This window comes from Equus caballus, chromosome 16 (assembly GCF_041296265.1).
Source record: "Equus caballus isolate H_3958 breed thoroughbred chromosome 16, TB-T2T, whole genome shotgun sequence".
NCBI classification, from domain to species: domain Eukaryota; kingdom Metazoa; phylum Chordata; class Mammalia; order Perissodactyla; family Equidae; genus Equus; species Equus caballus.
The window spans coordinates 64,729,778-64,755,885 of record NC_091699.1 but is presented as its reverse complement, the minus strand read 5'-3'; the positions used below and the strand labels follow the sequence as shown (position 1 = coordinate 64,755,885).

Genomic DNA, 26,108 nt, shown 5'->3' with positions numbered 1-26,108 from the left:
GTGGAGCTGGCATTTTGGTGGCTAGATTCTAAGCAAGGAAGTGATGGAGTTACTTTGTGCAGAATATCCAAGTCCTATGGTAGCTACTTGTGGGCTGCATTAGGATGAAGAGGTGACATTTAACCAGAGACCATAAAGGTGACTAGAAGCCAGACAAAGAGAGCAGCAAGGCCAAGAGGCAAGGTCAGAGGAAGGAAGGAACTTGGCTTCTTCCAGGAAAAGCCTGTATGTCCTAAAAATAATGAGGAAGCAGTAGGAGGGCTCGCAAGGAAGGAGTGAGTGTTGGCGGCTGAGGCAAGGGCTGACATCACTGAGGCAGCAGGCAGCAGACCCTTGAGGTGGAACTCAGGTTTTTGTCACCTGCAGGACTCCAATGCCTCACCAGTGTTTGGGATTGTGTCTAGGAGGCACTCGGTCAGCATTGGTTAACCAGCTGACTTCCCTCAAGGCAGCAGAGAAGTCAGAGCCATCCCTTGCAAAGAAGGTCCTAGAGCTCTTTGGGGTGTAGGTCAGGAAAGTGATGGCACCGTCCTTCCCCGACAGTGACTCCTCTGAGCTGGCCAACTCCCTTTTGCACTTCACAGCTCTGCTGCCTTTTGACCTCTCTGTGCCCATCTGGGCAGTGCCTCTTGTCTGGCTCCCACACCCTCTCTGCTTCTCTCTATTTTGGGTTACCCTCTCCTAGTCTGTTTCCTTGTCCGTCCACCCAGCTGAACTGTAATTTCCTTAAGGGTACTTTTCACTGTGCTCCCAGCACCCATACTATGAAATGGGCCAGTCCAGTCTATGTTTCTTGATTGATGAGGTTTTTGTAGAAGCAGTGCCTTATGGTAATCACTGACGAAAGCAAGAAGTTAGTCAAACCTCCCTCACCCTCCCTGCCCGCAACCACTACCTCTCTGCAATGGCTTTCCTCACAAATTGCGTATGTGAGGGAAATTCAAATCTGATGTGAAGGCATTATTTTGCCTTTCTCCCTGGTTCATTCTTAGGACAGCAGGTGCATTTGAAATTGTGTGACATCATCGGGAATTCACTGGTCTGCTGCCTAGCAGTTAGGTAACCATTTATTGTATCTTTCTCCTGCCCACCCCAGTTAATAATGACATCATGGTCACTGACAACGACGGTGCAGTCAAGTTTCCACAATTTTGTAAATTTTGCAACGTGAGCTCTTCCATCTGTGACAACCAGAAATCCTGCATGAGCAACTGCAGCATCACGTCCAGATGTGAGAAGCCACACGAAGTCTGTGTGGCTGTCTGGTAAGGCTGCCTTTTAACCATCGTTCTTTTCCCCTTTGATAAGAAATGTATGCTTGTGGGGCGTAGAGTGGGTGCGTCTCCACGCCCTAAGTGTGCATGTCTGTCCCATTGCTTGTCCTTAGCCTACTTCTCTTTTAATTATTCAGTGTAGTTCCCAGAGATATTCGACACATTTGCAAATACATACACACGTGTATCTATGTGTATGTGTTTACGTGTGTGTGTGACAGTATGTGAGATGACCTTTAATATTTGTAATAAATCTGGAAGCCCTTCCTTGTGTTAAGGGGAGGAATATGCTACTTAGTAGTCATTTAATTGACACTCCTTTACTACATCCTAGTGACACCAGGAGTTTTGTTCTTCTGAGACAATCTAAGACTTGTTTTGTGGAAGGAGAGGAGATGAAAGGTGGGCTTTTGGAAGAGAACTAGTCAGAACTAGTAAGAAAAGGGAAAACTATTTGGGGAATCAGAAAAAGAGCCCATTCCTTAGTGAAGCCCTGGCCATGTCACTCACACCACCAGTGGGCTACACACTACATCTTTTTCTTGGGTCAGAACTACACAGTTCTCTTCAATCAGGTTCCTCCCCTCTCTCTTCTCTCATTCCGCCCACCTCAGTCCACACATAAACACAGGGTGTTCATGAATCATTTGATTAATTCATGGTCATGGATTAGGGGTATCAGCAAGAGATAAAAGAAAAGTAGAGATCATTGAATTGTCTCCATTTTATAAAAATGTGTAAATTCATTAATGAAATATAACATTTTGCAGACTTATTCTGATATTTGGAATTTATTGGCTTTTTTTTTTTAAGGAGCCTATGTGTCTCCCGGCCAGTTGGCAAACGAGAGTATATATCCAAATATCTTCCCCTCCTCTTTGGGAATGAGTCATCTGAGACTTTCTCCAGACCACGTATAGTTAGCCTTGATGATAGACCTGAAAACCTTGCACATTTCCATACATACCAGGAGATGAATTAGTTTCTTGGGAACTAAAGGAATGTCAACAGCGAAGACCTGTCATGACAGCTTGCTGTACCTGCCAACTTCATTCATGTCTTGTTCTGAGCAACACTTTTTGAAAAAGGGATTTTGAGAAAGATCATGTTCAGAGGAAAGGGACCAGTATGATTATAGGTTTAGAAAGCATGGGATCTGAGGAATGGCTGAGGCAATTAGACATGGTTAGTCCAATAAAGAGAAGACATGGGTTCCCTTGAGAAGTATTTGATGATCTGTCTGTTGGAAAAGAGAATAAACTTGTTCTGTATAACTGAAGGGCAGAAGGAGGAGGGTCCATAAAATTTACCAGGGGTATATACTGTGCTCAGTATAGGTTTAAACATTTTCATAATCGTGGTTTCCTAAGAGCAGAACAGCCTTCCGTCTCTAAAAGAGTCAAATAAAGAGCAGGAGAGGCTGGATGACCATCTGTCCAGTCTAGTGCAGGAAAGATTGAGACACCAGACTGGATGAGCCCAGGCTTCCTTCTTTGGTTCTCTCTCTGCTGGCCATCTTTACTTAAACCTCCACTGGGAGCTATCTCACTGTGTGAGAGCTTGCCAAAAACAGGCTCTTCCAATTAAGATATTTTCCCTGCCCTGTAGTACAAGTCCAGATGACTGACTGTGATCAAGTCTCTGTGCAGCAGAGGCTGTGTAGTCTCAGAAAATGGGAGCCTGTGGGGGACAGGAAGGCGCCCTGTCTCCTCTGTGTCCCAGCCATAAAGAGTAAACACAGTGAATGTTCTTTTGACCTGTCTTGGCGAAGACAGGTACTCCTGTGGAGTGGGAGTGCGGGTAAGCAGAAAGGGCCATGCGGTGGGTGCTGTGGTACATCCCCCTGATGCCTTCAGCACTGAAGTACTTGACCCCTCAGCTGCTGGCAGCACCGGCTGCTGAGGGATCACCCCCGAGTCCCTCCAGGGAATTCCCTTCCACTGATCAGAGCTGCTTTATTCCAGTTTGGCCTCTCCTCAAGGTTGGCCCCTCTTGATGGGCGGCCAGCATCCCATGACTGCTTGATGCAGGCGCCCAAATGTGTGGCAACTTTGCCTCTATTTGGGACAGCTCTGATGGACCATCCCTGCTTCACAGCTTCTGAGGGATCCACTGAGTCCTTTGTTGCAACCTGCATTGTGGTTCAACTCCCCCTCTGTATAGCACTGCTTCCTTCAGTGCCTTACAGGTCCATCTCCAAAACCTCCTGCACAGACATTCACAGCCTTGAAGTCTGTTGCCAGGGAACCCAAGCTAAGACAGGAGGCTGTTTTAGAAACAGCCAGATATGGAACTGAAAGTGTCTACTTTGGTAGTGCGTTCCCATGCCTTTCTCAGTTTTAGTGTCCTGTCCATTCATTCATTGATTCAGTCATTCATTTACAGAATGTCGCTTGTGTACCCATACCATGTAAAATGCTTAAGTTCTTTCCATTATAGAAATATTTTGGAACCAAAATTAATTTCATTACTCTGGTTCTTTCTTCAGTGGTTATTGACCACCTCTTCAATGGTTCAGAGCAAATGTTTCAGGACAAAGAAGTAGTCTGTTTTCCTTCCTTTGCTCAGCTGTGTTCAAAGATGTTTTGCAAAGTTAGCTCCACCTGTCATGGAGGGCACTGTGACAGGAGGGAGTGGAGAAAGCACTTAAGGACTTTACCGAGACTCAAGTATTCTGCCGGAGTTTCCTCTCTGCGACATTGGTTCTCTGAGCAGTTTTGAGGTGGGAGGCAGGAGGTTGTGGAAGAGCTGCCCAATGACTATAAAGCACCTTTCCTTCATGGCTCACAGTTCCTTCCTTTTCCCATTCCTTGGTCTCTAGAAGCTTCACAAGGAAGCAGCATCATGCTTTTCCCTGGGAGCAGAGAGGAGTCAGCATGCCTTGTGTTTGTTACCAAAACCACAAAACAACCCTGGATGCACATGCATGCACACACACACACACAACTGTGGGGGCAGGGAGGGAGGTGCTCTTGTTTCATGGCTGCCATTTTTGCCAAGACTTCTCAGGAGCTTTGGGGTCAAGGATGGCTAGATTTTTAAATATACATAATTTGTTGTGTGATCATGCCAAGGTATGTTTCGCTTAGTTCCCTGCCGGCCAGCCTACAGTGAGGATTCTTATTGTCGCTGTTTAACAGTAGGACCTGCTTAGCAAGGGCTTGCTCCTCTTGTGCCTGCTGGATGGTTAGTTCCAGAACTGTTGAGCTCTTTCACCAAGGGGCACGTGCACCTCTGTTGGAGTCAACTCAGAGCTGCATGGATGACATAACACCGACTCCATTTCTGGCTAGACCATTCCATCCTCACCTTCTCTCCTGGTCTTCCTGTCCCCTTGTTGACATCTTGTCCTTTAGTGTCCTTGAGTTAAGCACTAAGTGGTGGGACTGGTCAAAGTTGCTCTTTCCCTGTGGGTATGGCCCCTACTCTTTTCCAGGTGAAAGCTGTACCTTAGCTGCTTCTTTCTTCCAGCTTGCCTCCCATTTTACTGGCTGTGAGCAGTGAGTGTCTGGGGGTGGGGTGGGCAGTTGGTGAATGTGCCCAAGCATGTGCCCACACGTGCACTCATATGCATGCACTCAGAATCCTTGCCAGGGAGGGTTACACTCGCAAAACTGACTGGAACTCTTGTGTATTTAACACCTGGTTAGCCCTTCCCTAGACGCCCCCTCCAGATATAGAATATACCATTCAAGACCGTAGGTGTTTTGATCTGAAAAGGGGAGAAATGGAAGGAAGGAGGTTAGATCAACCTTAGTCTTGGACAGAATCATCCAAGGTGGCAAGTTGATGAGGGGAGTAGATTGAATCAGGCACAGAAAAACACAGTTTTCCAAGGATGCCAGAGTTTTATTTTGGCTTTTGTAGTTATAATAGTGGGCATTCATCATGTGATTTTTAAATGTAATGTACATGTAGAGCCGACTGAATATTTCCTAGGCCCAGTAAAATGCCACATGAAAGATTCTCTGAGCCCTTAGCTGAGTTAGGCTGCGAAGATGTGATGTGATGGGATATTAAGTGTAGAAGTAATTAGTCTATGACAGCATAAACTATTTCTCTGAACTGTAAATGAAGAACACCATGCAGTTCTTTTCCATGTGTTCTGATGTTTTTCCCGTCTGTTCCTCTCTGTAATTCGGGAAAGTGCCATTCTTTCTCTAGGAAGTTTCTTGTGTTTTCTCAGCACGGCCAGCTGCTGACTGGAATACGCCCTCACACCCACTGCGCTGGGGCCCAGCAAACCAAAAAAGAGGAACTGCAGCTATTTTCCCAGGCGAGCTCTTTGAGAACAATTTAGCTAGACATGACCCTGATTCTGTCAAATCAACCGGCGATGCAATGTGAGCCTTGCAGTGCGTTGAGGACGGAAGGATTAAAGTCATCCTGACGACCAGGCCTGTTCTGTTTTCCCATGACCTCCTTTTTCGTGATTTAATTAAGACTTATGTGTAAAGTTCTTCAACAGGTTAGCCCCCAAGGAAAGCCCTCATGTTTCTAAACCTAAGTGGGTTCTGCAAATAAGCAAAGGAAAAACTGAAATGAGTAGAAAAAGCCCAGGAGACTCTAGGCCAACGTGTTTTCATGTGGGAGAACAGGAACCAGCTGCTGTTGTTAGAAACAACTTTGTGAAGGAAAGAGAGTCGAGATTGCTTTTCTGTCCAGAGACCGTACTCATCCATTCTCTTTTCCCCTCCCCTCCTCCCATGAACCCTGCACCCCAGGAGAAAGAATGATAAGAACATAACACTAGAGACGGTTTGCCATGACCCCAAGCTCACCTACCATGGATTTGTTCTTGAAGATGCTGCTTCTCCAAAGTGTATTATGAAGGAAAAAAAAGTGTCTGGCGAGACTTTCTTTATGTGTTCCTGTAGCTCTGATGAGTGCAACGACCACATCATCTTCTCAGAAGGTGAGTTTTCTTCTCTTGAGGGTCTGGAACCTGACTTCCTCTGTGTTGAATTCCTGTGCCCCTGGTCTGCTGTCTCCCAGTCCATCCTCCTGTGGCTGAGGCTGAGAGTGAGCCGTGCTCTGTGGATTAGGAACCCATTCTCCTGGAGGAAGAAGGTGCTTAAGGCGTAACAGGGTTGGTTCTGGTTCTTATCACATCTGGCTCCCGGGGTCACATTATTATTTGTCTTTGACCAATGGTTTCTTTCCCCTAGAGCAGTGGTTTTCAAAGTGCAGTCCCTGGAGCAGCATGAGTGTCACCTGAGAATGTATTAGAAATGCAGATTCTAGGGCCCCCCAGACTGTTGAATCCAAAACCGTGGGTGTGGACCCGGCAGTCTGTGTTTTAACAAGCCCTCTAGGTGGTTCTGATGCAGCTAGAATTTGAGAACCAGTGGTCTAGAAATTGGAGGAGGTTTTTGATACAAGAGGGGGACTTGTTTTGAATTCACTGAAGTAGTTTTTTGTACATATTCCTAGGATTTGTTTAAAGGGTACTTGTCATTGGACCTTTTGAGAGAAGAAGTGAAATGCAGAGGGACAATAACGAGGTGATGTTTATTCGTGAAAACGGGGGAAGAATATGTTAAATACTAGCCTCCATCTTTGAAGTTCCGCATTGAATCAGCTTGAAAGGGGGGCAGATACTATTTGTTCAATTTAAAGAATTATTCACTGATTTTTAATTACAAAAGTAATATATGTTCCTTATCCAAAATTCAGACAGTCCAACAGTCTGGAAAAATTTTAAAATGACACTACCTTAACCTTATCCCCTCACTCTGTACCCAACAGATAAGATTGACTGTTGGATGCGCAGTGGTCTCTAAGCATTCATTCATATTATCCCTCTCTTTCCTCTCTTTCTGTATTTCGTCCCTGTCTCCCTTCTTCCTTCCCTCCCTTCCTCCATCCATGCATCTATTCATCTCTCCGTCCACTCATCCCATTCTCTCATCCATCTTTCAGTGTAAATAGTTGATCATTCTATAAATATTATTTGGCAACATTTTTTTCACCCCACCACTTTTATTTCTCCTTCTAAACAAGGCAATACATATAGATATCCTGCACTCCTTTTAATTGTTGTCTATAATTCCACAATATTAGTTATCTCCTATGCCTGACTTAACCATTCTCCTGTTGGCAGATTATTTAGGTGTCTCCAGATTTCTGCTTAATGCTACACTGAATGTCCTTGAAAAAGAATCTTGGACATCTGTACTAATAGTTCTGCAAGATCGATTTCTAGAAATGAAATTTCTGGATCAGAAGTTATGCACATTTTAAATTTGAATCACCGTTATTAAATTATTTTCCTCCCCCAAAAGATATCTGAACATATGGATTTCCGGGTACCTTCCTCAGCATTCAAGATTATAAGCCTTGGGGCCGGCTCCATGGTCAAGTGGTTAAGTTCACGCGGCCCAGGGTTTCGCTGGTTCAGAGTCTTTGCATGGACATGGCACCACTACTCAGGCCACGTTGAGGCGGCATCCCACATTCCATAACTAGAAGGACCCACAACTGAAATATACAACTATGTACTGGGGGGACTTGGGGAGAAAAAGCAGAAAAAAAAAGAAGATTGGCAACAGTTGTTAGCTCAGGTGCCAATCTTAAAAAAAAAAGATTATAAGCCTTTTAATTTCGTCAGTCTGGTAGTGAAAATAGGATTCTCTTGGTTGTAGGAATGCAAACTCAGAGTGGAAAAAGGTTATTGTAGCCCAAAATAGGCCTGATTCAATAAAAACTCCTTTTGGAACAGAAGTACTGAGTCTCCACACATCTTTGCTACTGTGTGTCCCAAATCTGGAAAATAATGTGTCTCATGCTTTGTTCATGGTGCTCACGGCACTGGGTACCCACTTCTGTCTCTCTCTGTGCCCGTCACTTTCTGCCAGTTTCCCTCTCTTCCTGTCCAGCTCCCCGCCTTTGCCAACTTCTCAGTTTACAAAGGCAGGCGTGTACATCTTGTCAGCCCAACCCTTTGCAATGTCACTCCTCCCTTCTATTTTCTCATCCTGTAAACACTCCATTTCTCTCACTTTCCTTATGGAGTTTGAGTTGGGAGGGGAGATGTAACTAGATTAAATCACACTAAAGCATGAGAACCCCTGAGATCCTGCCTTAACAGTGTTAACTTTCCCCACGTAGATTACCTTTTAAAAGAAGACCCAGACTGGGCCAAGGGAATTAATCTTAAGGGCTGACTATCCATCTATGGATGGGTGTGCTCTTTGATATATAGAATATCCATCTACGATACCATCTGTGAAGCTTTTTTCTCTTTTTGCATAGTGGCTTATCTCTAGTGGAAGAGTTGATTTCATCCAAAAGAGACAAAATATGATAAATGACCTCTAAGTTGGATATATTTTTGATTGTAAGCTCTTAAGATATTAATGACTTCAGTTTTCAGTGTATTTCAACTCAGGTGATAATCATGAGCCCACATTCATATTTTCCCTCTTCTTCATTATCAGGCTCTTTATTTCCTTATGAGGTCAGATAATCAGCATAGAGGCAATCTCTCTTTGTACAGCTCAAGAAATCGGGCACAGCTGATGACTCAAAGGTCTGGGTGATATCAGAGTCTTCTAAAATGCTCCAGGATAGTGTGCTTTTTAAGCATCTTTCTTGTCTCTGATGGGGTATGTCCCCACTAAAGCATCGGATATTAGGAGCAACAGTTTGGGATCCATTTCTCCTCTTACTGCCACCATCGCTTCTTTATACAAGAACTGAAAACTCTTGAAGTAATTTTTATTTCTCCACTCCAGGTCAAATAAGATGGTGAACAAATAAGCTCTAGGTGTTTTCTCCTGTATTTTTATTAATAGTACATTAGTCTGTTCTTATTGCCAGTTGATCTGAAAACATAAAGGATGATAATTACTTATATCATCCATCTTTTGTTAAATATATGAGAAAAAAGTTGAGCCACAATTGTTTCTTTTTAACTGTAGAAATTTACTTTGAGTGCAATTGTGACTGATAGCTGACATTCAGAGAGAATGTACCGTGGCTATGTATGGTGCTCAGCCCGTTCCATGGCGTGACCTCTTTAATCTCCTAGCCGCCCCGTAAGGTAGGCACTGTTGGTATCCTCAACTTATGGACGAGAACACCAGGCTCACAGATCTTTAACACTTTGTCCAGAATCACATGACTAGTGGGTGGCATAGCTAGGATTTACAGCAGGCTATTTGTGAACTAAAATATCTGTAAGGGTGTTCCTTCCTTCTTCTCTTTTTATTTCCTCTTTCTCTCACTCTTTATCTCTCTCTGTATCTAAACAGATAATACATGCGCATATCTAAAAAGTTCAGACAACAGGGAGGCAGTGATGAGAAAGTCTTCCTTTTGGTTTGTCCCCCGATCTCCCTGGCCATGGTTAACCACTGATCATCCATGCTTCCACAGAGATTTTGCTGCATGGAATTCTGCATGGGAATTCTGAATTTGGAAAAGCATATCAATGAGATTTTTTTTAAAAAACTCTGATTTATTGATGTATAATATACTGTGGTTGGCTGAATTGTGACACATGTATGCAGCTGTGTAACTACTACCGCAACCAAGATTCAGGGCGTCTTTGTGACTCCCAGTCGGTTCCCTTATGCCCTTTTGCAGTTATCATTGGTATTTTTATTTTCACTTTAAAAATGTGGTTGTTTTCTTCCTATATTTTGTGGTCTTCCTATTACTTCACTAATGCCATGACTATCCTCTGAAGCATGGACATGTGCGGTGCCCCCAGCCTTGGATGATAAGATGCTGTTCTATTCCTTTGCCTCTACAGGCACCCAAGCCTAGTGTGCAGTAAAAAGGAACAAATGCCGACTGTGCATCCTGTAGCTCAGATTTTCTCTCCCACTCCATGTGGCTTGTCTATGTGCCATGCAGTGAGTGCTCCCCTCTGTCTAGCTTTCAGAAGTGTATTTGTTCCACTAGATCTCTTTTAAAATGAAGGGAGGTCATTGAGACAGTGAAAAGTTTTTCAGTTTTTTGAATAAGGCAAAAGTGCTAGTATCCTGAATTACTGCCTTTGGCAACAATATAGGTATTTCCATCTGCAAGAGTCGTTTTAAATGTTTGGATTTTATCACCTGATATGTGACCTGATTCTGGGATATATATTAAAAAAGAAAAAAAGGGCAAATTCAGCAAGTGTTGGGAGAACTCGAACTGCACTTCATTCTTCAGTGATCCAAGAAATTCAGGGATAAGCAGGAAAACTGAGTGTGCATATTTGGGAGTAATTTGGCATTATTGGGCTAGGGAGTGTTAAGTAGGGAAGGAGTCAATTGAAACATCAGCTCAGTTATTGGATGCTTGTTACTAGAAAAAGCCAGTGGCTTTCCCACTCAGCTACAGCTTGTTTTATTCTATATTTAGCTTCCTTAAAATTTCCTTGTGAATCAAGTTTTAAACATCCTAGTTTAAAGTCACAGTCAGATTTTCAATTTTAAGTACCCTATTGGATTAATCTCTTTGAAACATCCCTTAATGCCTTCATTTATTTGTTTGGTGAATATAGATTTATGTTTATGCAGTTTTCTTTAAAAAAATCCATAGTGAACAAGTAAATTCATGAGCCAAAAAGGCAACTGAAACCCAAACCCTCAAAGCTAAATTCCTTCAGTTGAGCAAGTCAAACAGGGACGAAATCACACACACACACCCCTCCTCTCAATTCATTCATAATTACGTACATGATAGTGAGTTTAGGCTGGAGTTCTGTTAAGATGGTCTACAGCTGTCCAGATTCAGTGGTTTACTTCCAGCCCTTAACGTCTAAGTTTCCAAACGAGGTACTGAGTTTGTTCAGTTCATTTGTAGAATAGAGTATTTCTGTTATGAGATTGGGTAGACCAAGTGTGGAATTCTGTTCTTGGCTGTTGTGCTTCTGCTGGGACTTTTCCTTACCTCCTCAACTCTCCTGTCGTAAATCTAGTTTTGGTGAAGCCAGTCCTATGAGCCACACGCACACATTTGTTGAATAATTCTCTGCCATTAGAGATCTGCCCTCTAGATTCTCTGGATCGCCCATTCTGCTCAACCTCTCCTGGTCTGAGCTGTATAATCTACCCGGAATGCCTTTTTGTCCTTCCTCTGCCTCTCAAAACCACCCATCTTTTCAGGGTGGACTCTTGCATGAAAGTGGGTACTCCAGCGTCAGCTGTCTCTCCTTTCCTGACCTCATGCTTGCATTTCAAGGCTGCCAGTTCACACTTTGAGTAGGAAGGCTGTGGAGAACCCCTGCGTTGACTGGCCATCATTTCCAACTAGGTTGCATTCGATAATGTTGCCTCTCAAACTAGAATGAAAGCCACAGAGGGCAGGAACCAACCTGATGTTTGTTTTAAATCTCTTACTGTGTGGAGGATATCACAGACAGTTGATAAATTTTTTTTAAAATTTATTTTTTATTGAAGTAACATTGGTTTATAACATATACATTTCAGGTGTACATCACTATATTTCAATTTCTGTGTAGACTACATCATTTTCACCACCCAAAGACTAATTACCATCCATTGCCCTACACATGCGCCCTGTCAGCCCTTTCACCCTTCTCCCTCCCGCTTCCCTTCTGGTAACCAGCAATCTAATCTCTGTATGTATGTGTTTGCTTGTTGTTGTTGTTTTTGTCTTCTACTTATGAATGAGATCATATGGAGTTTGACTTCTCCATCTGACTTATTTCACTTAGCATAATACCCTCAAGGTCAAGCCTCGTTTTTGCAAATGGCAAGATTTCATCTTTTTTTATAGCTGGGTAGTATTCCATTGTGTATATATACCACATCTTCCTTATCCATTCATCGCTTGATTGGCACTTAGGTTGTTTCCAGTTCATGGCTGTTGTGAATAATACTGCAGTGAACATCGCGGGTGCTTGTATCTTCACGCATTTGTGTTTTCATGTTCTTTGGATAAATACCCAGCAGTGGAATAGCTGGATCACATAGTAGTTCTATTCTTAAGTTTTTGAGGGATCTCCATACTGTTTTCCATAGTGGCTGCACCAGTTTGCATTCCCACCAGCAGTGTATGAGAGTTGCCTTTTCTCCACATCCTATCCAACACTTAATATTTCTTGTCTTGATAGTTATAGCCATTCTGACAGGGGCATGAGGTGATACCTCATAGCAGTTTTGATTTGCATTTCCCTAATAATTAGTGATGTTGAAAATCTTTTCACATGCCTGTTGGCCATCTGTGTGTCTTCTTTGGAAAAATGTCTGTTCAGATCTATTACCCATTTTTTTAATTGAGTTGTTTGCTCCTTTGTTGTTGAGTTGTATGAGTTATTTATATATTTTGGATATTAACCTCTTATCAGTTTTCGGTTTGCAAATATATTCTCTCAATTGTTAGGTTGTCTTTTTTTGTTGTTGATGGTTTCCATACTTCCTAAGGCAATCTACAAATTCAGTGTAGTCTCTATCAAAGTTCCAACAACATTTTTCAGAGAAATAGAACAAAGAATACCAAAACTTATATGGAAGAACAAAAGACCCCAAATAGCCAAAGAATCCTGAGAAAAAAAGAAAAAAACTGGAGGTATCACGTTCCCTGATTTCAAAATATACTACAAAGCCATAGTAATCAAAACATCATGGTACTGGCACAAAAACAGAGACACAGATCAGTGGAACAGAATCGAGAGCCCAGAAATAAACCAACACATCTATGGACAGCTAATTTTCAATAAGGGAGTAAAGAACATACAATGGAGAAAGGAAAGTATCTTCAATAAATGGTGCTGGGAAAACTGGACAGCTACATGCAAAAGAATGAAAGTAGACCATTATCTTACACCATGCACAAAAATCAACTCAAAATGGATTAAAGACTTGAATGTAAGACCTGACACCATGAAACTTCTAGAAGAAAATATAGGCAGTACACTCTTCACCGTCGGTCTTAGCTGCATCTTTTGGAATACCATGTCTCAGCAGGCAAGGGAAACAAAGAAAAAATAAACAAACAGGACTACATCAAACTAAAAAGCTTCTGCACAAAGGAAAACATCAACAAAACAAAAAGACAATATAACAATTGGGAGAAGACATTTGATAAATTCCTAACTGTTGCCCATGTGGTAGGAAACTGCAATGTAAAGAAATACATATCTTTTATCACAAGGTTTTTGACTACAATGATTTCTTTGCTATTTCAAAGAAGTTTTAGAGAACTGATTAGATCATCCTTGAAATTAAAAAAAAAAAAATTATTACAAAAATGCATGGAAAGAAGACTTGATGCCTTCAGATCACTTGTCTCTGTTTCTTTCCTGCCCACATTCTGGTCCCTGTTAATGAAGTGATGGTTTCTCTAGCACTGATCCTCATGCCCCAGAAACCATGTGGGACTGTCACTTGAAGGAAAGCCCACCTCTGCAACTCTCTAGATACTCATAATTATAGGGAATGACGGCTCCAATATAATTTAAAACTAAAAAAGAAGGTATTGCATTGTTTTAGAAGTTCTGATTGTATAATAGATGTTCAGAGAACGGAAGTATTCCTAAAATATCTTTGACTTAATCACAATGTGTTTTTTGTTTGTCTGTTTGTTTATAGTAAAGTAATTGGCCAAACTATTTGATTCACTTGGGAATGTCTTCCTTTCCTGAAGAGTTATGTGGGGACTCCTCAGAGGTTGCTTGACTTGTTGCTTTGCTGTGGGTGGGAGGACGTGTGGGACAGGCCCATGGACTTGTCCCACCAGGTCTCAAGGGCCCTGCATGGAGCGCTTGTTGCCAGCGTCCCAGCTCATGGCGGCTGTCTGCCAGATGGCTGCCTCAGTGTCTGCCTCTGAAATGCCAACTGCAATTAAAAGCCTTCCTTCAGAGCACAAGTCTTTCAGTTCTGGGTCCATATGGTGATCAGAGCCTCTGGGTCTGTGGTCGTTTAAGAGGCCAGGCTCAGGAGAAAAGAGATGGAAAGAACTGTAAATGAGACATGCCTGTAAAAAAGGTGAGGAATAGGTATTTGATTTTGCTATATCCAAAAGAAGTGGAGAAAGGGAAATAATGGCCAGTCAAAAACTGTGTTCTCCATAACCTTCCTGCGCTATAAATTGGCAGCATCGCCATCAGCTGGGAGCACAGTCCTGGTTCCTGTCTGTGGGGGTCAGTTCTAAGAGTACTTGGCTAGGCCATAGTGTCCAGTTCTTTAATCAAATACCAATTTAGGTGTTGCTGTGATGGAACTTGGTCAATGTGATTAACAACTACAATCAGTTGACTTTAAAAAAAGGCGATTACCCTCGAGAATGTGAATGGGCCTCATCCCATCGGTTGGAAGGCCTTGGGAGCAAAAACTGAGGTTTCCTAGATAGGAAATTCTGCCTCAAAACTGTGACATCGATTCCTGCCTGAGTCTCCAGCCCACCAGCCAGGTCTATAAATTTCAGACTTGCCAGCTCCACAATTGCCTGAGCCAATAGGCCACCCCACACCTGTGGGTTAAACATATTCACAAGGGGTCCGTGTGCTTATTAACATCTGAGAAGCACTGCTCTGAGGCACAGTGAGTTCTCTTCGCCGGTTGTCATGGATTATTCCTGAGATGCTGCACTTAGTTGTCTCAATTTTAGTGGTCCTGCTATGAAATATATAGCACTAAGCAAGACATCCACAGGTGTTTGTGAAATAAATGTGTTCTTAATGGCCCTCCAACAAATGCTACAAAACAACAGGAGATAGATGCATGAATTCAATGATACATGCATCCATTTCAGCAAAGCGTTTAGTAGTATTTGTGGAATCTTGAGATTTTGCCTAAGAGTTCAGCTAATAGGAGATGCTCTTCCAAAGATATGGACTAAGGATTCATATGCAAAATTCCTAATATGTATCTGGAAGAAGTCTGAACCTTATTACGCGGCTCATCTCTGATCTTGCGAGACAACAGGACAGTTCCAGAAATAGACCCAGTGGAGCATTTACTTAATTCATATTCTCCAGAACTGGAACCTCTGTGTGTAGGCAATGAGTTGGGGAACACGTGCCCTGAAATGAGGAAGGTGGTTTGACCTAGACTGAAGGGTTTGCTGTTACTCATGTGTCTGTTTGAAGAGAAGTGAAATATGATGGGCCACGTGATACTATCATATGCTGAAGGCAGCTGCCCATGGTCACTTCCTTTACTGAAGGACCTTCTAGGTGAGAGATGTTCGTATTGGAACCTCTTCCTGGGACATTAGGAATCGCTGTTTTGCCTGTCACCGGTAGAAAATGCCCTAAGGATGGTCAGCTGCTCACAGAGGGTCTCTAGGCATTAACATATACTGCCTTAATATGAGACCATCTTAACTGAAGATGCTTAGGAGAGTCATTTCACAGCCTGACTTGGAAGTAATTTTGATGCTGGTGAGGGTTTGCTGTAGGGTTAACGTGGAGGCTTTGGTTGTGTTGTTGCTGAGAGTAATGTCCTTGTTCCTGGCTAGTCACATGCCTGCGTTTACTTTTCCTTCCTTTGGCTTCACAACCATCACGTGTTAAAGAGAAGCTGTTGTTTGTCGTTTGCTGTGTGAGTTCATGACAGTGACTTCTTCTCCTGTGGATCGGGATGCACAGATGCAGTGGTGCATCCAGGGAAGACCATCACGACCCCTGTCCCCACTAGCCCTGCACCCACTCCGATTGGCAGGTGCTGCTTAGCTTGTTATGAGTGACCCTTGAGGACTCGGGTAGGCCTAGAATACTTCGACTAGGGCTTCTTGACCTTCAGGGAATCTGTGAACCAACTGCCTGAAATGGTGAGCATCAGTTTGTATGTACTTCTCTCTGCTCCCACACCCCAGAGACAGTCCACAAATCTTTTATCAACGTAAGGTGACCTGCTCCCCCAAAGACTAAGAGTAGCTTTGCCTCTTCACTTACCTCTCTGTCCCACCAATACACACGTTCACAAAGGAGAATACAGGCTTATAGTGAAGGCTGCGCAGGTACTTGCTGTCTCGAATAGTTAAGGTGGGAAGCGTCCTGAGGTTGAGTAATAGGGAGTGGCTGGCAGGGGCACTGTGATGAGCGTGCCCTGTGTAAAGGCTTTCACATGTTCAGAGTAAGAAGCTGACATGTCTGCTCACCTCAGAAGTGGTAGCTTTTTCCGTAACAGGAAGAAAAATGAGGCCTCTGGCTGGCTACGTCGCAGATGATCATTGACAACTTAGACGCCTTAACTAGCACACAGTAGGTCCCTAATACATGGAAGTTCCCAGTGCACACCCTCCCCTCCCCCCATATGCCTGTGCCTCCAAGGATGGAGTAAAGATGGCTGTTTGCGTTTTCCCCAGAATTCACTGGAGCGGTTTTCTCCCCTGGTCTCAGGGTAAGGCAGCATGGATTGTCCAGCTGCACGTCTCCAGGGGCCCCCGTTTGCACACACTGCAGTCTCAGTGGCCCTTCTTTCACCTTTCTCTTCTTCTTTTCTTCCTTTTTCTTGATGCTCTTTTTGTGTTTTCTCACTGTTGCTTGTGTTCCGCAGGCATCGGATCAGAGCCACTTCTGCTTGTCAACACGTCTGTGGCTGCCACCGCTGCTTCCAGCACAGTCTCATCTGTTTTCATTTCTCTCCCAGCACTCCTGCCTCCTGTCACTTTTCTCACGCTTCTTAGCTTTTGTTAGAAAAGCCTTGGCCGGCCCCGGAAAGGATGCCTGTGCATCCCAGGTGTACAAGTGCCGATCGCCCAGCTTTAGATGCTTGTTATTCACAAGGAAACTTGTTCCAGCTGTCTTGAGGGCTTCCCTTCACCATCACATAAGTTGGATACAAACGTGTTTCTGTGGGTTGCGGGGGTGGTTTTTTCTTTTGCTGTTTTGTTTTGATCACGTTGATTTCACCTGCATTCTAGGTCGGCGTTCTCCCCCTTGGTTGCACATTAGAGTCGTGGGCACCTTTTAGGACTCCTGATTCCCAGGTGACCCTCCAGAATAATTAAATCAGCATATCTGGGGGTGGGGCCACTTCATTAATTTTAAGCTCCTAGGTCGTGGATTCAAACATGACCCCAAAGTTGATGAACACCAAGCTAGGCAAAAATCCTAACAGGCTGGAATGCTGAATTCCAAGTCATGCAGCCTGGTTTTAAATTTAAAAACAACCAGACGTCCTCACCAGCAAATAGATGTTTGTCTGAAATATATTCTTTAAAAAAAAAAAAATTAGGGGCCTACCTGGTGTCGTAGTGGTTGAGTGCATGCACCGTGCTTCAGCAGCCGCGGTTCGCGGGTTCATTTCCTGATGTGGACCTATGCAGTGCTCATTAAGCTGTGCAACGGCAGCATCTCACATACAAAGAGAGGAAGATTGACACAGATGTTAGCTCAGGGACAATCTTCCTGAAGCAAATAGACGAAGATTGGCAATGGATGTAAGATCAGGGCCAATCTTGCTCACACACACACACACACACACACAATCAAATAAACAAACATGACCTAGCTTTCCTAGCTTTTGTGTCTTGTAGGGAAACCTAAAGGGTTAAATTAGTTGTTTCACAATGATCCAAATCTCACCATTGCAGAAAAAAATACATATTCATTGTTGCGTTAGTGCCAAATGTAACACAAGGTTCAGAGAGCATTTTGGCCCATGTTTTTAGCTAAGCATAGAGCTCTTGCTCTGGGAGGCTTTGAGAATTTCAAAATAGTTTGTTACCTAAAAATACACTTCCTGAAATGAACTCGAGGCCTGGGAGGGATGAATGGGTTTTTTTTTTTTCTTCTGTATTTAATGTTACCACAAGAAAGCAAATCTTAAATTGCTGTATGTTTATATTTTTAGAGACCCAGCAAACAGGTGTTAGGCCCAAGCAACCGAGATGTGTGTGAGGCAAAGCATTGATGACTGGAAGCTACAATTCAAGGACCAGCATTGACCTTGAGAGGCACTGAAACTGTGCCTCTGGCTTTAGGCGGGAGCACACCTAACCTGGGGAGCCGGGGGGCGGCTGTCCCAGCCTCACCTCCAACCTCCTAAAGGCCAACGACTAGTCTAGTGCCACATGCGGTCTCTGTGCTTCATCTTTTTACTCCAGGATATAAGTGTCTTTAGGTTCATGTTTGTTGACCAAATGCCTAATGGCCTGGTCTTACTTTAACTCACTTTCCAAACTCACGCCCTTAATGACCACCATTCCCAATGGACATGTTTCTCATTGAGGAACAAGGTGGGCAGGGGGTCTGTACTGTGTTTATTCCCTCTCTGCCCCAGCATACATGCCGCTTCAACAGTCTGGGTTCAATACGTTATTGGTGACTGTGAATGAATGTTGCCTTGTAATCACACTCTGTGACGTGAGTGAAGAAAGTCTGTATCCTTTCCCTCTGGTATAAAGGGCCAAATGTTCATTCCTTTATGGCTGTCTCTATTCCCTTGTTCATAGGTATTTTGGGATATCTTCTATGTGACAGGCCCTCTTCTTGGCACTGGAGACACAGCGTGTGAACAAGGCAGATAGGGTCTCGTGGAGCTGGCATTTTGGTGGCTAGATTCTAAGCAAGGAAGTGATGGAGTTACTTTGTGCAGAATATCCAAGTCCTATGGTAGCTACTTGTGGGCTGCATTAGGATGAAGAGGTGACATTTAACCAGAGACCATAAAGGTGACTAGAAGCCAGACAAAGAGAGCAGCAAGGCCAAGAGGCAAGGTCAGAGGAAGGAAGGAACTTGGCTTCTTCCAGGAAAAGCCTGTATGTCCTAAAAAATAATGAGGAAGCAGTAAGAGGGCTCGCGAGGAAGGAGTGAGTGTTGGCGGCTGAGGCAAGGGCTGACATCACTGAGGCAGCAGGCAGCAGACCCTTGAGGTGGAACTCAGGTTTTTGTCACCTGCAGGACTCCAATGCCTCACCAGTGTTTGGGATTGTGTCTAGGAGGCACTCGGTCAGCATTGGTTAACCAGCTGACTTCCCTCAAGGCAGCAGAGAAGTCAGAGCCATCCCTTGCAAAGAAGGTCCTAGAGCTCTTTGGGGTGTAGGTCAGGAAAGTGATGGCACCGTCCTTCCCCGACAGTGACTCCTCTGAGCTGGCCAACTGCCTTTTGCACTTCACGGCTCTGCTGCCTTTTGACCCCTGTCTGTCCATCTGGGCAGTGCCTCTTGTCTGGCTCCCACACCCTCTCTGCTTCTCTCTATTTTGGGTTACCCTCTCCTAGTCTGTTTCCTTGTCCGTCCACCCAGCTGAACTGTAATTTCCTTAAGGGTACTTTTCACTGTGCTCTCAGCACCCAGTACTATGAAATCGGCCAATTCAAGTGTTTCCTTTTTTTTTATTGATGTCATAGTAGTTTATAACATTGTGAAATTTCAATTGTACATTATTATTTGTCAGTCATAATATATATGTGCCCCTTAACCCATTATGTCCGCTCCCAGCCCCCTTCCCCTCTGGTAACTACTAATCTGTTCTCTTTGTCCATGTATTTGTTTATCTTCCACGTATGAGTGAAATCATACTGTTTGTCTCTTTTTGTCTGGCTTATCTCACTTAACAAAATACCCTCAAGGTCCATCCATGCTGTTGCAAATGGATGATTTTGTCTTTTTTTGTTGCTGAGTTGTATTCCATTGTATATATATGCCATGTCTTCTTTAACCATTCATTAGTCAGTGGGCACTTGGGTTGCTTCCACATCTTGCCTGTGGAGAATAATGATGCAATGAACATAGGGGTGGCATGAGTGTCTTTGAATTGTTTATCTCAAGTTCTTTGGATAACACCCCTGGAGTGCAATAGCTGGATTGTATGGTATTTATATTTTTAATTTGTTGTGATGCATCTCCATCCTATTTTCCATAGTGGCTGTACCAGTTTGCATTCCCACCAGCAGTGTATGAGGGTTCCCTTTTCTCCATATTCTCTCCAACCTTTGTTTTCGTCTTGGTAGTTATAGTCACTCTAATGGGTGTAAAGCGATAGCTCATTGTAGTTTTGATTTGCATTTCCCTGATGATTAATGATGTTGAACATCTTTTCGTGTGCCTGTTGGCCATCTGTATATTTTCTTTGGAAAAATGTCTGTTCATATCCTCTGCCTGTTTTTTGGTCAAGTTGTTGTTTTTTGTTGTTCAGTTGTGTGAGTTCCTTATATATTGTGGAGATTAACCCCTTGTCAGATTTATGATTTACAGATATTTTCTCCCAGTTGGTGGGTTGTCTTTTCATTTTGTTAACAGGTTCCCTTTGACTTCCAGAAGCTCTTTAGTCTGATGAAGACCCATTTGTTTATTTTTTCTTTTGTTTCCCTTGCCTGAATAGACATGGTGTTTGAAAAGATCCTTCTAAGACTGATGTCAAAGAGTGTTCTGCCTATATTTTCTTCTAGGAGTTTTATGGTTTCACATCTTACCTTCAAGTCTTTAGTCCATTTTGACTTAATTTTTGTGTGTTGTGAAAGATTATGGTCTACCTTCATTCTTTTGCCTGTGGCTGTCCAGTTTTTCCAACACCATTTATTGAAGTGACTTTCCTTTCTCCATTGTATGTTCTTAGCTTTTTACTCAAAGATTAGCTGTCCATAGATGTGTGGTTTTATTTGTGGGCTTTCAGTTCTGTTCCATTGATCTGTGTCTCTGTTTTTGTGCCAGTACCATGCTGTTTTGATTACTATGGCTTTGTAGTATTTTGAAGTCAGGCATTGTGGATGCCTCCAATTTTGTTCTTTTTTCTCAGGATTGCTTTAGCTATTCAGGGTCTTTTGGACCCCTATGAGTTTTAGGAATTTTTGTTCTATTTCTGTGAAGAATGTCGTTGGGATTCTGATTGGTATTACACTGAATCTGTAGATTGCTTTAGGTAACGTGGACATTTTGACTATGTTTCTTCTTCCAATCCATGTGCATGGAATATCTTTCCATTTCTTTATGTCACCAGCGGTTTCTTTCAACAATGTCTTATAGTTTTCATTGTATAGGTCTTTCACCTCATTAGTTAAATTTATTGCTAGATATTTTATTCTTTTTGTTGTGATTGTAAATGGGATTGTATTCTTGAGTTCTCTTTCTGTTAGCTCATTATTAGAATGTAGAAATGCAACTGATTTTTGTAAGTTGATTTTGTACCCTGCAACTTTGCTGTTGTTGATTATTTCTAATAGTTTTCTAATGGATTCTTTAGGGTTTTCTATACATTAAATCATATCGTCTGCAAACAGCAAAAGTTTTACTTCCTCCCTGCCAATTTGGATACCCTTTATGTCTTTTTCTTGCCTAATTGCTCTGACCAAAACCTCTAGTACTATGTTGAATAAGAGCGGTAAGAGTGGGTACCCTTGTCTTATTCTTGTTCTGAAAGGGATGGCATTCAGTTTTTCCCCACTGAGTGAGATGTTGGCTGTAGGTTTGTCATAACTGGCCTTTATTATGTTGAGGTACTTTCCTTCTATACCCATTTTATTGAGTTTTTCTTGTCATAAATGGCTGTAGGATCTTGTCAGATGCTTTCTCAGTGACTATTGAGATGATCATGTGGTTTTTATTCCTCATTTTGTTAATGTGGTGTATCACATTGATTGATTTGTGAATGTTGAATCATCCCTGTTTCCCTGGTGTAAATCCCACTTGATTGTGGTGTATGATCCTTTTGATGTATTGCTGTATTCAGTTTGCCAATATTTTGTTGAAGATTTTTGCATCTATGTTCATCAGCGATATTTGCCTGCAGTTTTCTTTCTTTGTGGTATCCTTGTCTGGCTTCGGGATCAGGATGATGTTGGCCTTGTAAAAACTGTGTTAGGAAGTGCTCCGTCTTCTTCAATTTTTTGGAATAGTTTGAGGAGGATAGGTACTAAATCTTCTTTGAATGTTTGGTAGAATTCTCCAGAGAAGCCAACTGACCCTGGACTTTTATTTTTGGGGAGGTTGTTGATTACTGTTTCAATCTCTTGACTTGTGATTGGTCTATTCAGATTCTCTATTTCTTATTGGTTCAGTTTTGGTAGGTTGTACAAGTCTAAGAATTTATCCATTTCTTCTACATTGTCCAATTTATTGGCGTATAGTTTTTCATAGTATTCTCTTATAATCCTTTGTATTTCTGTAGTATCTGTTGTAATTTCTCCTCTTTCATTTCTAATTTTATTTATTTAAGCTTTCTCCCTTTTTTCTTAGTGAGTCTGGCTAAGGGTGTGTCAATTTTGTTTATCTTCTCAAAGAATCAGCTCTTAGTTTCATTGATACTTTCTACTTTTATTTTGGTTTTGACTTATTTCTGTTCTAATTTTTATTATTTTCCTCTTTTGCTGAGTTTGGGCTTTGTCTGTTCTTCTTTTTCTAGTTCTGTTAGGTGTAGTTTAAGATTGCTTATTTGAGATTTTTCTTATTTGTTTAGGTGGGCCTATATTGCTATGAATTTCCCTCTTAGGACCACTTTTGCTGAAATCCATATGAATTGGTATGGTGTATTTTCATTTCATTTGTCTCCAGATATTCTTTGATTTCTCCTACAATTTCCTCAAGGATCCATTGGTTGTTCAGTAGCATGTTGTTTAGTCTCCACATGTTTGTCACTTCCCCAGCTTTTTTCTTGTAGTTGATTTCTAGTTTCCTCACATTCTGATTGGAAAAGATGCTTGATGTGATTTCAATCTTCTTAAATTTATTGAGGCTTTCCTTGCTTCCCAGTATATGATCTATCTTTGAGAATGTTCCATGTGCACTTGAGAAGAATGTATGTTCTGCTAATTTTTGATGAAGTGTTCTATATATATATCTATTAAGTCCATCTGGTCTAGTTTTTCACTTAGTTCCACTGTTTCCTTGTTGACTTATCTATCCATTGATGACAGTGGGGTATTAAGGTCCCCTACTATTATTGTGTTGCTGTTAATATCTCCTTTTAGGTCAATTAATAGTTGCTTTATGTCCTTTGTAGTTCTATGTTAGGTGCATATTTATTTATAAGTGTCATGTCCTCTTCATGGTGTGTCCCTTTTATCATTATATACTGCCCTGCTTTGTCTTTCATTGTCTTTTTTATCTTGAAGTCTGCTTTGTCTGATGTAAGTACGGCAACATCTGCTTTCATTTGTTTGCCATTAGCTTGGCATATCATCTTCCATCCCTTCACTCTAAGCCTGTGTTTGTCTTTAGAGCTGAGATGTGTTTCTTGGAGGCAGCAAATTGTTGGGTCTTTTTAAAAATCCATCCAGCCACTCTGTGTCTCTTGATTGCAGAATTCAATACATTTACATTTAGAGTGATTGTTGATATATGAGGGGTTCCAGCTGTCATGTTATCACCTTTTTTTCCTGTTGTTTTGCATTTGCCTTGTTTCTCATCTCATGTATCTCAGACCGCTAGGTCAGTTTTGTGGCTCTCTATGATGGTTTTCTCATTATTTATCATTTGTGTCTCTGTTCTGGTTTTTTCTTTGGTGGTTACTGTGAGGTTTGTACAAAAGATCTCATAGATGAGATAGTGCATTCTCTGATAGCCTCTTATTCCCTTAGTCTAAGCAAGTTTCATCCCTTCCTCTTCTCCTTCTAAGTTGTTGTCACAACTTAATCTATTATATGTTGTGAATTTGTCGTGAAAATGCAGTGATTATATTTGTTTGTGATGTTTTCATTCTCTTTATTTTTTTTCCTTTTCTTTTTTTTAGGAAATTAGTCTTGAGCTAACATCTGCTGCCTATCCTCCTCTTTTTGCTGAGGAAGACTGGCCCTGAGCTAACATCCATGCCCATCTTCCTCTACTTTATATGTGGGATGCCTGCCACAGCATGGCTTGCCAAGTGGTGCTGTGTCTGCATTCAGGATCCGAAACCGGCAAACCCCAGGCTGCCGAAGCAGAACATGGGCACTTAGCCACTGCACCATCGGGCTGGCCCTCTTCTTCTCTTTATCTTTAGAGTTATAATTAAGTGTTTCCTAATCTGTTCTGATAGAGAGCTGCAGTTTTCTACTTTTATCTACCTATTTATCTCCTTGCTCAAGGCTTTGTAACCCTTTTTAAAAATTTTTTCAGATATGAGGGCCTTCCTGATGAAATCTTGTAGGGGAGGTCTAGTGGTGATGAACACCCTCAACTTTTGTTTATCTGGGAAAGTTTTTATTTTTCCATCATAGCTAAAGGATGTTTTCACTGGATATAGTATTCTTGGCTGAAAGTTTTTATCTTTCAGACTTTTGAATATATCATTTCACTCTTGCCTAGCCTGTAAGGTTTCTGCTGAGAAATCTGCTGAAAGCCTGATAGGGGTTCCTTTGTAGATTATTTTCTTCTACCTTGCTGCCCTTGATATATTTTCTTTATCATCGACTTTTGCCAGCTTTACTAATATATGCCTTGGAGAAGGTCTTTTTACATTGATGTAATTAGGAATTCTATTGGCTTCATTTACATGTAATTTCAGCCCCTTCTCCACGTTTGGGAAGTTCTCAGCTACTGTTATTTGAACAACCTCTCTTCTCCTTTCTCCCTCTTTTCTCCCTTTGGAATATGTATAATCCTTATGTTGCATTTCCTAATTGAGTCGGATATTTCTTGGAGAATTTCTTCATTTCTTTTTAGTCTTAGTTCTCTCTCCTCCTCCATATGAAGCATTTCTCTATTCCTATCCTTTATGTTGCTAATTCTATGCTCCATGATATCAGCTCTGTTATTTAAGGACTCCAGATTTTTCTTTATCTCATCCATTGATTTTCATTTCCAACATTTGTGATTGTTTTTTCTTTCTAGTTTTGATCTCTTTTGTGAAGAATTCCCTCTGTTCATTAATTTCATTCCTGATTTCATTGAACTGTCTTTCTGAATTCTCTTGTAACTCATTGAGTTTTTTTATGATGGCTATTTTGAATTCTCTGTCATTTACATGGTAGATTTCTATGCCTTCAGGATTGATTTCTGGGTGTTTGTCTTTTTCCTCTTGGTCTGGAGTATTAATAAGTTCTTCATACCACTTTATGGAGTGGATTTGTGCCATCATGTAGTGATAATATCTGGTCGCAGGTTCCACCTGCCACCATGGGGTGGTGGGACAGCAGATGTGTAATCTGAGCCCCCCATGATCCCTGTTAGCTCATGATCCCTGTCCGAGCCTTGGCCACTCCTTGGGATGGCAGTTGCCCTGTGGGGTTTCCCACTGAATGGGAAAGAAATCATGCAGGGGCTCAGGGCTGCCACCTGCTCCCACAGTCCCACAAAGACATGTTCCCCTCTTCAGGGCTGCGGCAGTACTATGGGCATGTGTGGCAGCTGGGAGCTTGTTTGCCTGGACTTGCAGCTCTGCCACCGTCTGCTCCTAGGTCACACCAGCTCTTGTGCTTGCTGGGTCGGGCCTCTCCACTGTGTCTGAGCCAGAGCCACTCCCTGGGACCATGATGGGACTGTGGGCTCTCTCCCTAGATGAGAGAGCAATCACGTAGGGGTTCATGGCTGCTGTTGCCTGCTCCCGTAGTCCTGCCAAGTCACTCTGCTCCCTTCAGGGCTGCAGCATTTGAGGCAGCCATGAGCTCATTACCCCAGGCTCGCAGCTCTACTGCCATTTGCTCCTAGGTTGCACCAGCCTCCCTGTGGACCACGCAGCCCTGTGGACTCTCCCACTGGAGGGGAAATGATCACACAGGGGCTCAGAGCTTCCATCATCTATTTCCGCAGTTGCACCAAGGCCCACTCCCAGCCTCGGGCACTCAGCAGTGCTGTGAGCACTCCAGCCAGGAGAACAGTCACACACGTGTACTTGACTGCCTGGGGCCCAGAGAGTGCTCACCTAGCTCCACCACCTCCCCCAGAGGTAGTCCATACACCTTCAGATGTTTAGCTGCTTGGGTCTCTCAGGCGTCCTGATGTGCTGTGTGGGTATCCTCAGCTGATCAGTGAATGTCCGTTTAGTTGTAGTGCAAAGGGGGAGAGACAAAGGGAACA

General features: G+C 42.6%; 1 protein-coding gene across 6 annotated transcripts in view; it reads left to right on the top strand.

Moving 5' to 3' along the window:
• The window catches only part of TGFBR2 (transforming growth factor beta receptor 2), a 109,734-nt gene that overhangs the window by 32,704 nt on the left and 50,922 nt on the right, over window positions 1-26,108 (top strand). For 3 of the 6 annotated variants that reach the window (XM_005600871.4, XM_023619733.2, NM_001301147.2), the window contains 2 exon segments: window positions 1,097-1,265; window positions 5,999-6,189. The exons of 1 other annotated variant lie outside the window; for it this stretch is intronic. In XM_005600871.4, coding sequence (XP_005600928.3) covers window positions 1,097-1,265; window positions 5,999-6,189 — 360 coding nt within the window. 6 annotated transcript variants of the gene reach the window in all.